This window comes from Mytilus trossulus, chromosome 6, assembly GCF_036588685.1.
Source record: "Mytilus trossulus isolate FHL-02 chromosome 6, PNRI_Mtr1.1.1.hap1, whole genome shotgun sequence".
In the NCBI taxonomy this organism is placed as follows: Eukaryota; Metazoa; Mollusca; class Bivalvia; order Mytilida; family Mytilidae; genus Mytilus; species Mytilus trossulus.
Genome location: NC_086378.1, coordinates 15,985,970 through 15,999,333, shown reverse-complemented (window position 1 = coordinate 15,999,333; position 13,364 = coordinate 15,985,970). Strand labels below are relative to the sequence as shown.

General features: G+C 32.1%; 1 protein-coding gene across 1 annotated transcript; it reads right to left on the bottom strand.

Annotated features, from left to right (window-relative positions):
• Window positions 1–5,970: 5,970 nt before the first annotated feature.
• Window positions 5,971–9,897, bottom strand: LOC134722351 (uncharacterized). Its single transcript, XM_063585966.1, has 2 exons — window positions 9,408–9,897; window positions 5,971–8,843 (listed from the first exon to the last, which is right to left on the bottom strand). Exons 1-2 carry the CDS (start codon window positions 9,895–9,897, stop codon window positions 5,971–5,973), a joined length of 3,363 nt encoding a protein of 1,120 aa, XP_063442036.1.
• Between the last annotated feature and the right edge of the window lie 3,467 nt (window positions 9,898–13,364).

The window sequence follows — 13,364 nt, the reverse complement described above, 5'->3', positions numbered from 1 at the left end:
CATCCATTGAATATGAACAAAATACTCTCTTTAAAATGCGTCATTTCTAACAACAGACAACAGGACATTATAACGAGGCCATTGACATATGAATTAACAGAAGTTTAGCAATGTTCAAATGTCGTAGATCTAGGAAGATTAGCCGACTAGTTAGCAAAAACAGGAGCACGCCAGGGTCTGTATGCCTCCGCGGACCTTACGAATAAACAAGTTCAATTTCAGACTACCTAAATTTACAATCTAGTATCTCCTGCATTAATTGCATCATCGGGGGACCTTACGAAAAGTACTACAATTCACACGATTTATTTAACGTTATAGTATCTAAAGCCATAAGATCTTGAAAACGTGTCGCTATTTCGATGAGACAATAGCTTAAACCACTCAATATTAATCATGTTATAAAAACGATACATATAAGTTTGATTTAATTATTATAAAAGATACAAGGACAATGGAAACACGCACATGATTAAGTGATAACTTTAAATGCATGATGATTTATATATTAAATATTAGACATGGAATCTAAACATTTCAGGTCACAAAAAGGAAGAGAAGAACCTAGGCATTTACGATAACATGAAGATTTAGACATCTGCTATACTTACCAAAAGACGTGATAGTGCAGTTTTATTTTGTTTGTAAATATAAGTATATGAATTCACAAGACATGCAATATATGTGATAATCACTCTGTGCAGTCCATCATTTGTCAACGACAAAAACATTCTGAGGAACTACTTTCTGAGTGCATAAAATAATTGCCAAATCATGCCAGTAAATTATTCATATGCATTCCCTAATCGCTTTGATATTACACAAAATTGCGTTTTTTAATTAAAAACTGCATATGCTATTATTATTGTTTGGATTACCATGTGTAAGAGGAACAGTATTATACCGTGGACGCTTTCTATTAGTTGTTTTGTTCACTCATCTTTGTTTTTCTTTTTTTACAACCAATGAAAGAGTTTAATACCTTTAACAGTATACAAATTTAATCAAATCAAAATAACAATGACTTGTATTACCATGATTATGCAGTATGCACCAGTTAAACAACTACCATATCAATTGATTTTTTAAACAATGAAGGGGATACAAGTTGTATAAGCATTATTTGACGCTTTAAACGAGTATTGAAACAAACGATAAAAGATTATAGACTTAACTTTCAAAATTATTATAAAGTTTATATATCCAAATGTTTCAAACATGTTACGTTTATTATACACGCGCGGAAATACTCATATAAAATTATTTGATATTGAATATAAATATAAATATCGAACTGAACTCTGCAATGCTCGACATTTAATTTACTGCATAATCTTACATTTGGGTTCATGATTAATTTGTATCATTTGAATCAACTGAAACAATAAGAATATAATGTCATGTATATTTTGCTTCGCTTTATCTAATGTATTTACATGCTATTATTTATTTGATGTATAGTAAATAGTTTATTGTTTTAATATTTAAGAAAGTGTTTGCTTTTCCCGTTCACTACTTGTTTACATGCTTACTATCATATCAATTGTACACATTTTGCGATTTAATCAAATGTTAACTAACAAAGCACTGATGACATATCCTTTAAAGTGTAGGTTTATGTACACTTATATTTGTTTTGTTTTTGGTTGTGCTTGTTCTTTTATATTCATGTTTTTTTATTTGTTTATTTATGGAGGGAATTCCTATTTGTTTGGTTGTTGCATTTTTCTTTCCTATTTTGTCTTGTTCTTTTGTTCTTTTGTTTTTTATATATATATAGCCTCAAGTAGTGAGGACAATTCATTTCTGAATGTTGCGATTTTTTTTCGTATCTTAGTAAAAATAATTTTACTTGAATACACACGTGTATCTTCTTTCGGAGAGCAAAAAAATCACAGCAGACTTTATTATTTAGTTTTTCATCGCTATCAATCAAATTATTTTTGTCAAAAATGTAACACTATATACTAAGGCGGAAATCTGGATTTCATAATATATAATTTTTGTTCTCTGCTTAAACAAAATGTATTTATTTCATCAATTTAGGAATCTGAATAGTTTGTTTAATGAATAAACCATTATCCCCCTTCTCCTTGAAATGCAATGGCCGTTCCATTGTGAGCGAAGAGAAAAAGGCAATACGTCTAAATTATAACAATTCTCGTTATTTCACAAATTATATGTATGTCTTTACGGTTCAAAATTAACATTTACAAAACCATCAGTTGTTTTTATAATTATCATGATTTATATCTTATTACAAAATTGCTCTTTGTAACAACAACTGTTCAAGTAGTGTCTATTTGCACTGCCCCGTAAAGTTGTCATTTAAACGGTATTTCAAAATTGTCATATAAGTTGAAGGATAATAAGCTATACAACCATGTTCAAACGACCAATTGGTTTTTCTAAAATGTCCTGTATCGAGCCAGGATTATGTCAGTTGTTATGAAATCGTCCGTGTCTGCGTATGTTGGTGATTGTTTTGTTCCAATCTGTGTTTCTATTGTTCCGTTGCTTTCCTCTTATACATAATATGTTCCCGTCATTTTTAATTTGTAACGCATATTTGTTTTGGATTAATCAATATATGACTATTGAACAGCAGTATACTTCTGTTGCCTATATTAGACACATATGTTTTCTTTCTTCAAATTTCGATCATTTCAATCCCTTAATTACACGACTAATGATACAATTTGCTAACCATAGACACACAGAAACATAATTGAAATTCTGTTATAAAAGTTCGCTTCTAAAATAAGGGAGACCCTTTTTTTCTTATACAAGTATGTTTTGTTTATTAATTTTGTTATTAAACTGGTATATGTTTATATCATTTTTTATTCTATAAGATGGGCATATATTTATAATTAAACAAATTATCCATTTATGACTTTTTACTTTTCCCTTCAAACTGATACAGACTTGTTTTATCTATGAAATTGACACATTAGTTTATATTGATCATTCTGTATTGAGCTGCTTTGACTTGGAAGAATTGAGTGAATATTATGTGAATTCTATTCGAGATGAAAAGGAAGGCACATGGTTTAAAAGCTGTAAAAACGTCATTCTGTATGAAAATTTTGAAAGATTCGCTTGAAATTACTGCAATTTGTTTCTATCTCAAAACATTCTGATCTGTTACAATTAAATTCAAAACCAAAAGAACTCACATTTTATTATTGATATTTTTTTAGTTCACTTAAACAACTTTATTTGTTTAAAAATGAATCTCGTGGTTGTTCTCTGTTAATTTGTTTTTTTCTGATAATTTAGAAAAGCGAAATCGTCGAATCATAGTTTGTCGAGAACAAATAAGCGGACAATGCAATGCTAATTACCCGTAGACAAATTGGAAATGCTGCAACAGTTTTGAAAGGACCGAAGTGGGTTTATTTTCTTCTCTTTTTTTAAGAAATTCGCTGTTTAACAAATGTGGAAATACGAAGATGGGGTATGATTACTTAAAGACAACATTTCTATACACACAATTCGAAAGCAGCAGATGATCGAAATTAGAGGCAACCGTAATGCATTCAACAATGAGAAAAAAGCAACACCGTATATTACTATACGGTGAAACATATGAAACAATTAAAATTAAAATAAACTTGTTACAAAAATAAACATGTATACCTATCCTATACAAAGTTTCAACTGCTACTATAACAAAATTTCTGATAGCTTTTTAGACGATGTTGGGAAGGAGTGACCCCCAGTTTGATGCGTCTGATTTATCAGATAACATGACAAAGTAGAATTCCAAAACACTGCGGTTAAACAATTTGCAGACATCATAAATAAGTCAAGAATAAGAGATAAAGATACAAATGGCAGCTGCAAGGAAATAAACACTTACATAAACTATAATTAATGAACATTAATACACATTTATGTGCTGTGTTTCTTTCACTCTAAGATATGAACGAACAATGACCTTCCCCAAGCTGATTTAAGATTAAATGTATGTTTGAAGCATCTCCGTGGTATTAATCAAACCTGTTATGTAAACAGACCCAGAACGACTGATGAAGTACTTTCAATGAAGAAAATAATAATAATAATTATTAAAAAATAATAATAATGATAATTAATAATAATAAATTATAATTGTCCAATGGAAAATTAAAATAAATAAAAAATGAAAAATATTTAATATATATACATAATAAAATAAAAACACAATAAATACAAATATAAAATATTATAAAAATTGGCGTTACGGGCAACATGCTTATGATAGATATGTATTTAAAAAATAAATAAAATACATATATCAATCAAGAAATTAAATGCACATTATTCGAGCATCTATCGCTGCAACTGCAATAGACGATAGAGTGTAGATGTATGAATGTGACTTCAAATAACTTAGACCATAAGGAGAAAGTTACGAGCCGCTTGATTATACATCTATCAGAAACATAACTCGTAGAGTTTTTGAATGAAACCTCAAACAATGTGAACTTAATAGCAAAGAGAGCCTTTAAAAGAGAGTATTGCCAAGAGCTTGAAGCATAATTCGAAGAACACTTGTTACTCCGAAATATTATACCTCTCTACGCGTGACATGTTGAGCGCTGGCCCATCCCATTTTCAAACTCAAGTATATTAATACCTACTCTTAAATTTTATACCTGCATGTTTAGCGCTGGCCCAGCCCATGCTTAGAGGGTATGGGCTCACTTTGCAACATGAGACGGATAACCTCGAGTGAAAAAAACATTTGCACACTAAAACATGTATCCAAAAGAACTGTCAAATGGACAAACAAATGATTCGTTCACCCGACGAGAGGGCTGCCTAGTTACCCGTTTTATTCAGGGCTGCCTGAGAACTCAGGTAATAATTTGGTGACAAGTAAAGAATGGGTAAAATCCATTATTACATTGCCCAAACGAAATGTGTTACACATACATGCTGCCCTTGTAACGCATTGAGTATCCCCAAAATTTTTCCGAGATAGTGATTGTGCTAAAATAGTTATGTGAACAGTAAAAAAACATTCGTTCTAAAAATAATTAGAGCTCGATGATAAACATAGAAAAAATATTATATAAGAAAATACTTGACATAGAAATTAATTATAAATAGCCATCTACTAATTCAATAAAGAAATAATAGACCTAATTATAAATATGATTTCGTAATATTCAACAGATCTTGATGCCTTTTATCTTCCAATAATAATTTAACGGGTGTTCCGTCAGATGTCAGACGCTCCCAAATTAGAATATGCAATTTGGAAACCATTGATAGTATCTTTGAATTAAATATAAATGGTGCTTTATGTAAAGCTAAATGCTGCCGTAACCAATGAATCACATATTTATACAACTGATCTTATAGACAAATATGATTTATAATACGTTGATGAATGATTACTCTTGGATAAAAAACAAAATGGCAGTCAGATAAAACAATGTAAAACTATAACTGTGACATTTTCAATTAGTTTTGTCTGTATATTCGGAATAATGCAGGTATCCGAAAACATATTTTTATAACTGTAGTTCATTGTAATATAAATGCGGATCAAAAATCCTCTCTGTAAAAGTTAATTCATATATCGTAGCACACTTGAGTTGGTTAACACATGTCATACTATTTTGCTAGATGAATAAGCAGATTTCACTAGGAAATAATGCATGTCATACTGTGTTGATAGAGGTTATAGAAAACAATGTACAACTTTTTATGATACCAATTTCTTGAAGAAACAACCTTTCAATATTGTCGTGTTGTGTAAACAAACTTTGATGTATGAACGTATTATCAGGAAAGATGTTGAATTCAAGCGATTTTGTTCCGTTTATATTAACTCTATGTCTAGACTAAACATGTTCAATTGGTCTTAGTTCTCTGTTTCAAGTAAACTCGTCATTAGTATCGCAGATCTGGTAAGTTATGTGAGCACCAAACGTTTTTCTCCGTAATCGAAATATGAAATAAATAAAATACTGTTCAAAACAATGTATAAAAAAAGTCCATATCAATCTTGTCTATCAGTTTGTTTACCATGAATGTCCATCCTTTGCGTCGACGGGCCGAATATTTCCAAATTTTGCTCAACATTCTCGTTTCGTCCAATTTATATAACTTGCACAATAGACGTGTGCAGGACTTCCTCTGTTTGGTTTCACAAGATGTCCAACCCATATCCCCTCGAGAGGATAAATTTGAAGTGTTTTTACCGACGGATAGAAAATATTTACACGCACGGTTCTGTACAGATGTTATTTCACTGAAAGTCTTTGTTCCCCATATTCCACTTCCATACAAAAGTATCGGCTCAACAACTGTTGAATAAAGCTTCGTGTAAACGCCATGTGTCATTCCACCAGCAGCCACAACTTTACCGCACAATGCACCTAATGCTCTACTGGCTGATTTTGACAGTTCTCTCGCGTTCTTCCGAAATGTTAGATGCTCGTCTAACCATATTCCAAGATACTTGTATGAATCTATTTTCATTATGTTGTGTCCACTACATTCAAAACTATACTCGGATATCGCTATTGATTGAGGACGAAAATGAACAACTTTTTTTTTATCTGCATTAACGGAGAGTTTCCATGTTTCACACCATTCCGTAACAACGTTCAGCATTTGCTGCAGACTGTTTTCATCCGGTGCTATCAATGCTATATCATCAGCATATAGTAAAATGCTCAACATAGTATCGTCTATACGTACACCACAATTCAGCGCGTTGATATGTTCTGCTAAGTCGTTTATATAAACGGAAAAAAGAGTTGGTGACAGAATACATCCTTGTTTTACTCCGTTCGCTACGTTAAACCAAGGGGTTAAGTCATCATTTAATCGGACAGTGCATTTGACGTCAGTGTAAAGTGACTGTATCGCTTTAAGAAAGCTTCCGTATATTCCCAAGGCTTGTAGTTTGTGCCATAGTAGTGTTCTATTTACGGTATCAAACGGTTTTCGCATGTCGATAAAGCATACATGTGTGGACAGTCGAGATATTTTTCTATCATTCAAAGTCAGGTATAACGCTTGGATGTGTTCTTCACAACTTCTACCCTTGCGGAAGCCATTTTGTTCTTCGCATAAATGATCGTTATCTTCTAGCCACTTACTAAGACGTTGATTGAGAATAATACAGTATATTTTAGATGGCACTGATATCAATGTTATTCCACGGTAGTTAAGTGGTTTACGTTCATCGTCTGCGTTCGGTTTCAATATTGGATTAATTATTCCCCTTGTCCATTCTAATGGGACTTTTCCGAGCTGAAAACATCCACTTATTATTTGGTACAGTAGTTCTATTGCTGTGTCATTTTTAAGTACTTCCGCGGGAATATCATCGATACCTGTAGCTTTTCGGACCTTTGCTCTGGTTACGGCCGTTATCACTTCCTCTCTAGTGATCGGTTCATTTAATTCCGTTTTATCCCGATTGGCATTTTGACTTTCCGTTGATTGTGGATTCGTTTCTTCGTTGTTTTCATCGGAGTTAAATAGTTGTCTAAAATCTTCCTTCCACCGATCTAAAACGTTAACTTTGTCCGTTTCTATAGTTCCATCTTCATTTACAACAGCGCTAGGTATACAAGATTTCCGTTCGTTGCATATTCCTACTTTCCCGATTGATCGCCAGAAATCACGTTGGTTACTTGAATAGAGTTTATCTACTAGTTTTTGTCGTTCGTTATTCTGATATCGTCTTTTAAATTTACGGTTCATTCGATCAAATTGTTTTCGTTCTGTACAATAACAATCTTTTAATTTGCGCTTTTCACTGTTTGAACCGGAATGTTTTAACCATTTTCTTTCAGACATACATACTTTATTCCATTGGTCACGCAGAATATCGTTCCAATACGGTTTAAACATAGACTTTTTACGCTTATCACTTCTGTTATAATCTGTTTCATGCACAGGTAATTTATTTTCCATTTCGCTTTTTATCAAAGATTGGAACTGGTCATAGGCCAATTGAATGTTTTCATTTATTTGAATTGAATTTTCTATAGTGCTAATAGTATCGTTGATCAATTCAGTTATCTCCTCATTGTTAAGAAAATCACTCGGTAATGCAGACACTTTAAATTTTCGTTTTAATCCTGTTGTATTACGATCACAATAACTCGCATTGCTAACTGCCTTCGGCAATAAAATGTCACAATACATTAAAGAATGATCTGGGATCCTATCAGGCATGACATTTAGTTCGTTAATTATGTTCGACATCGGCATTATTTTAAAATCTAAAATACATTCCATATCTTCATATGGCACGCAGACATAATCGACCACTGAACGTCCAGTTGGTGAAATATATGTAAAATCATTGTCACCGAAGCGACCATTTAACATCGCAAAATTAGCGTCACTAAGAAAATTTATAAAAGCATCACCTTGATGATTATCTGTAAAGTCTACCACACTTCGGGGTTTAATGTTATCAACACCTTCGATATAATCTAAATTTCGTCCTACTCGAGAGTTGAAGTCGCCACAAATAACAATTCTTCCCATGTTTTGGTATGTATACACTTGTTCTAATAAAGTTTGAAAAAATACACGATGGTCCAACGCTCTACACGACTCGGCTGGGGGTAGGTAACAAATCGCAATGCATAAACTTAAAACATCTATTTTTGATCTCATTTTAATCCATAAAATTCCGTCAACTTCAGAGTCCAAAGTTTCGAAAGTGTAGCTATTGTAAATTTCATCCTTCACTAAAACGCCAACGCCACCTGATCCTCGATTAGCATTTCTGTTTATAGTTTTCCGATTGTTGCCAAAGAAAGTATACCCCGGAATGTTCAACTTTTCGTCTTTTCGTAGAAATGTTTCGGTTAAGGCTAAAATGTCACAATTTGTGTATTCAAGTACTTGTTTGCGAAATTGAGAATTATCGTTACTTTTAAGCGACCAACCCCGTACATTCCATACTCCAAGCCGCAACGATTCCTATTTATTTTTAACTAAACGGGTTCCGACGAATTTGTAGTCTTTTTCTTTACCTAGTTCTTTCAATACAGTTCTAAAACTGGCTTGTATGTTTCGTGATTCAGCAGACTGGTCATTATTTATGTAGACATTTTCATAAGCCCTGTTTGCCCTCAACTTTCGCTTGTTTTTCATAATTTTCGATTTATTGTCAAAATTATCTATTTCTACTATAACAACACCTGGATAGGAACCTCTACTTTCTTTTCTACAAACCGACTTAAGTGTAATGTCAGAAAGAGTAAGACCGTCTTTCAATAACGTTTGGACTTTATTCTTAGTAATATCTTCATTTTCTTTCTCTCTCTCGTCAAAATTCAAGTTCTTGATGACTATCTTATTTCTGCTTTCACTTTTCTCACCTATAGTTTTTGTTTTAACAGTTTTTTCTAACTCATCTATTTTATTTTGCATACCTAACATGTCAGCTTTTACTTCTTCTCTAACTGTATCTATATTCTGTTTTAGCTTTTCATCAATCATTATTGAAACCTTTTCTGATATTTTTTCGGTAATCTTTTGTTCAAAATTTGTTTCAAGTTCATCTATTCTCTTTTCTAGCTTTTCACTCACTGTGTTTAAGTTTGTAGATAATTGGATTATAAGCAATTCTAATCTAGTAGGGGGTTCTACTTCTATTGTTGGCGGTGTGTTCGATTGGGGAGAAACTATCGATTTCTTCAGTCGTTTATTCATTGAATCATTATCAGATAAATATTGCATATCTTGGTTTGAGAGACTTCTTTTTCTCATGTGTGTAAAATTGTCAGTATCATTACTTACTGTTCTAACGTGGCCATAACATAATTCACTGTTCATATTCATATTCTCGGTATTGTTTACATATGTATTCACGCCACTAACACTACATTGTGGGTACATGGAAAATTGTTGAAAGTTTTCCATTTTACACTCAAATTTCTCAGTTTTTCGCCTCCGTTGCTCGATTCAATATACTATAAATGTCAGAACACAGACTCAGAGTCTAATAAATGGACAATATCACACAATTTATCAATTCTTTACACCAGCTAGAACAACTGCTTGTTTTCTTGAATTTTTCTACCCTATTTACCACCTTGCCTCATATTCTTATTTAGAAAAAAATCACATACCTAATTTTATAGGTATTTAAAAAGTCAGAATGCGAGTGCATATATTTTAACTCTCAAGTCATTTTTAAGAAGCAATAAACAAAAGAACTATGTCAATTGGACATGCTTTGATACTATATATGCGCTTGAATTTTTACTTGATAACATCTTTGTTCGCTTTGGTGATTCCGTATACCGTCAAGTTATTGGAATTACAATGGGGACTAACTGTGCACCAATTATTACGGACATGTTTTTGTATTGTTTTGAGTTACAATTGTTGACTTAAATTAGCAAAGATCCATCGAAACAACATTTGATACACAAATGGAACAATACTTTTAGATATTTTCGATCTTGATATCTCTATCATTAACGGGAAGCTTTTTAAAAAAATGAATGATAAAAGAGATGATTTTTCATTTCCTATCGTTAATTATCCATTTTTTGATAGTGACGTTCCCTTTCCACCATCTTATGGTGTTTATATATCTCAACCTGTACGATTCGCTCGTGTATGAAATAACGTATTATATTTTAGCGAGAGAAATTTATGTATTACTGAAAAAATATTCAACCAGGGTTTTCGATATCACAAACTAGTCAAACATTTACTAAATTCTATCATCGGTATAAGGAAATAATTCGTAAATATAACTCAGCATGCAGACATCTTATACGTTCAGGTATTTCACATCCAATCCTCTATGGTAATATTCTTTACAAAGCACAAAAATGTTAGTATTCACTTCAAAAGCTCACAAAACCTTTAAACAGATTATTTCAGAAGGGATATAGTTACGATACTGTTGGCAGGTTATTAAAGATTGCATATTTTGGCTTTAATATTGACTCCCCATTTTCTTTCTCAATTTTGTCTGACTTAAGACAGTCACATAATGGATGAGACGAGGTCAACCCTGGAACATTGGTGTTACAGTACAAAATGAAAACGAACTATAAGTCGTTAAAGGTTGAACTCATTCGATCAATACAAAGTAGAAAAAAAATCTTTAAAAAAACAAAGAGTATACGGGTGCAAGGTTTCAGTTATTGTTTCTGTTCTTTGATTCAGTTAAAGATGTTACAATTATTATCCTGCTTGTATTTGGACATGCCGATTACTTTGATGTCGCATTTACATAAATTATAGCCTCTGTATGTAGTTATGGTGCATCTGATATCTGTTTCTACTTTACAGTAAACATAGATTGTGCATGCTTTTACAAATTCGTTTCTTAAATAGCACATTAGTTTCAGTAATCAACTGGAGAATACAAAAATTCTAAGACATATGTTTTGTTTATTTATTCAAAGAGGCAGCAATGTTATACATTATTGTTTAGAGGCCTGTTAAACTCCGCTTCCGGGTGTTGGAATTTCTCGGTGTGTTGAAGGTCCATTGTTTGTTTTGTTCTACTAACGGCTTTTTGGTCAACCTGTTGTCGCTTTGACCCACATCCGGTCTCCATTTTCGTATATATCAAGCAGGAGAACTCTAGATACAATGTCTCCACAGTTTGATCGTTTTTGATATATCTCATCTATATATCCATGTGCGTGGAAGTTAAATATGTTTATAATACTGACTAAAAGGTTAGAGACAAATATTTTGTTCCGGTAACAAAATATGTTATCAACCACAATTCGAGCCCTACAATTACCTTTAAAATAAACAAATTGTGTTGTTTTACGCCAGTGGTTGATGCTATGTTAGCAACATGACTATTTCGTCAAAGAAGTTTTACAGCCATGTTTTCATGAAAATAATAATCTAAGTTCGGTAAAAAAAAAGAATTCTTCATCCCTTTGCAGAACTGGTAGTCAGGATAATTGCAGCGCTAAACTTTTATCATCACAATTGGAACTTGTTATACTTTTTATTTTGACTACCCCCCTTTCACAGAAACGTAAATGCAAACTCCAAAACTTTATGAAATGTATGTTTTTTTAAAATACCTGGTATATTGCGTCAATGTTGAAATGCAAAATCTCAAAGGCTAACTAGGAGATCAAAATATGGTCACGTTGTTCTTTCAACCGGTAGTGAAACGTTAATCAAAGTTGAGCGTATTTGTGCCGTGCAATAACTGTTTTATGTAAGTTAAGTGGCATTTTACAAGACAAACAGTGTTTTCATATCCAATATATCCTCATTTTCTAGTGGCAATGCAAATTTCACTGACAATTCGCATTTTCTAATATTTTTTGTCTTGTAAATTCATGACATATTTGCCACTGGATGTTTAATAATCAATATATATACATTATATGAAACTAAGGGGCACTAGGTGGGAGATATACAAAAAATCTAAAGTATGATTTGTTTTTGTTCAATCATTCATGAAAGTAAAATAGTGAAATAATTATTCGATTTTAGCAACCAAAATTGTTAATTTTTTGTCAAGTTAAGCTAAGTTACATTGATAATGAATTGTTCACTAGCTTGCAAGTCAATAATTAGACCTCATCAAATCCATATTCATGTGAACTTCAATTTGACCCTTAACTCTAGAGATGGACAACGCATGTATTGTACGTGTTCTTGTTATTTGAAGGAAAAGAATGTCAACCTTGAAAGTGACTTCGTCCTCTGTCAATATCGTCTGAACAGGTCTATATATAACGTTTTGATCTCGTCAAAAGTCCACAATTGATAAATATTAAAAAAAAAAAAATTTTTAGAAAAGAAGCAATAGTTTGTTTATTGTTCTTTATGAACAAGACCCTCAATGCACACACATATCTTATGACTTAAATTAAGCGCTGGTCCTGGATAATTTGGTATACATACATTCAATTTCATTCGTAATATTTCTTTTGAAACGAAGGTGAAAAAAGTGACCAAAGATTTAACTCTTTTTTTAAATTTGTTACCTTTACTGTAAATCCCCCGTTGAAATGTTGTAACTATTTGACATCCATTAATCAACAAAATGTTCGATCAACGCAATACAAACTTAAACAAAATTACACCTTAAAAAAAAACACAATGAGACAATCTCTGATTTTTAAGCGAAATGATAATGGAATAACCTCTAGCTTGAATGTTATTATTTTTAATTCATTGTACGCCCTGTTTTGCTACAAGACTATTCATTAAATAGCGTGATTGTATTTAATTTTACATAATACATTTTGTGAAGCGTTATAATAGGAATAACAGTGTTGTAGTATTTCTTAATATCAATAGGTTACGAACGTAGTTTTGGTAACATGATATATCGAAATTTTAAAGCTTGGGAAAGACCTGTGGTGAGGTAGATCAAAACAGTGGAG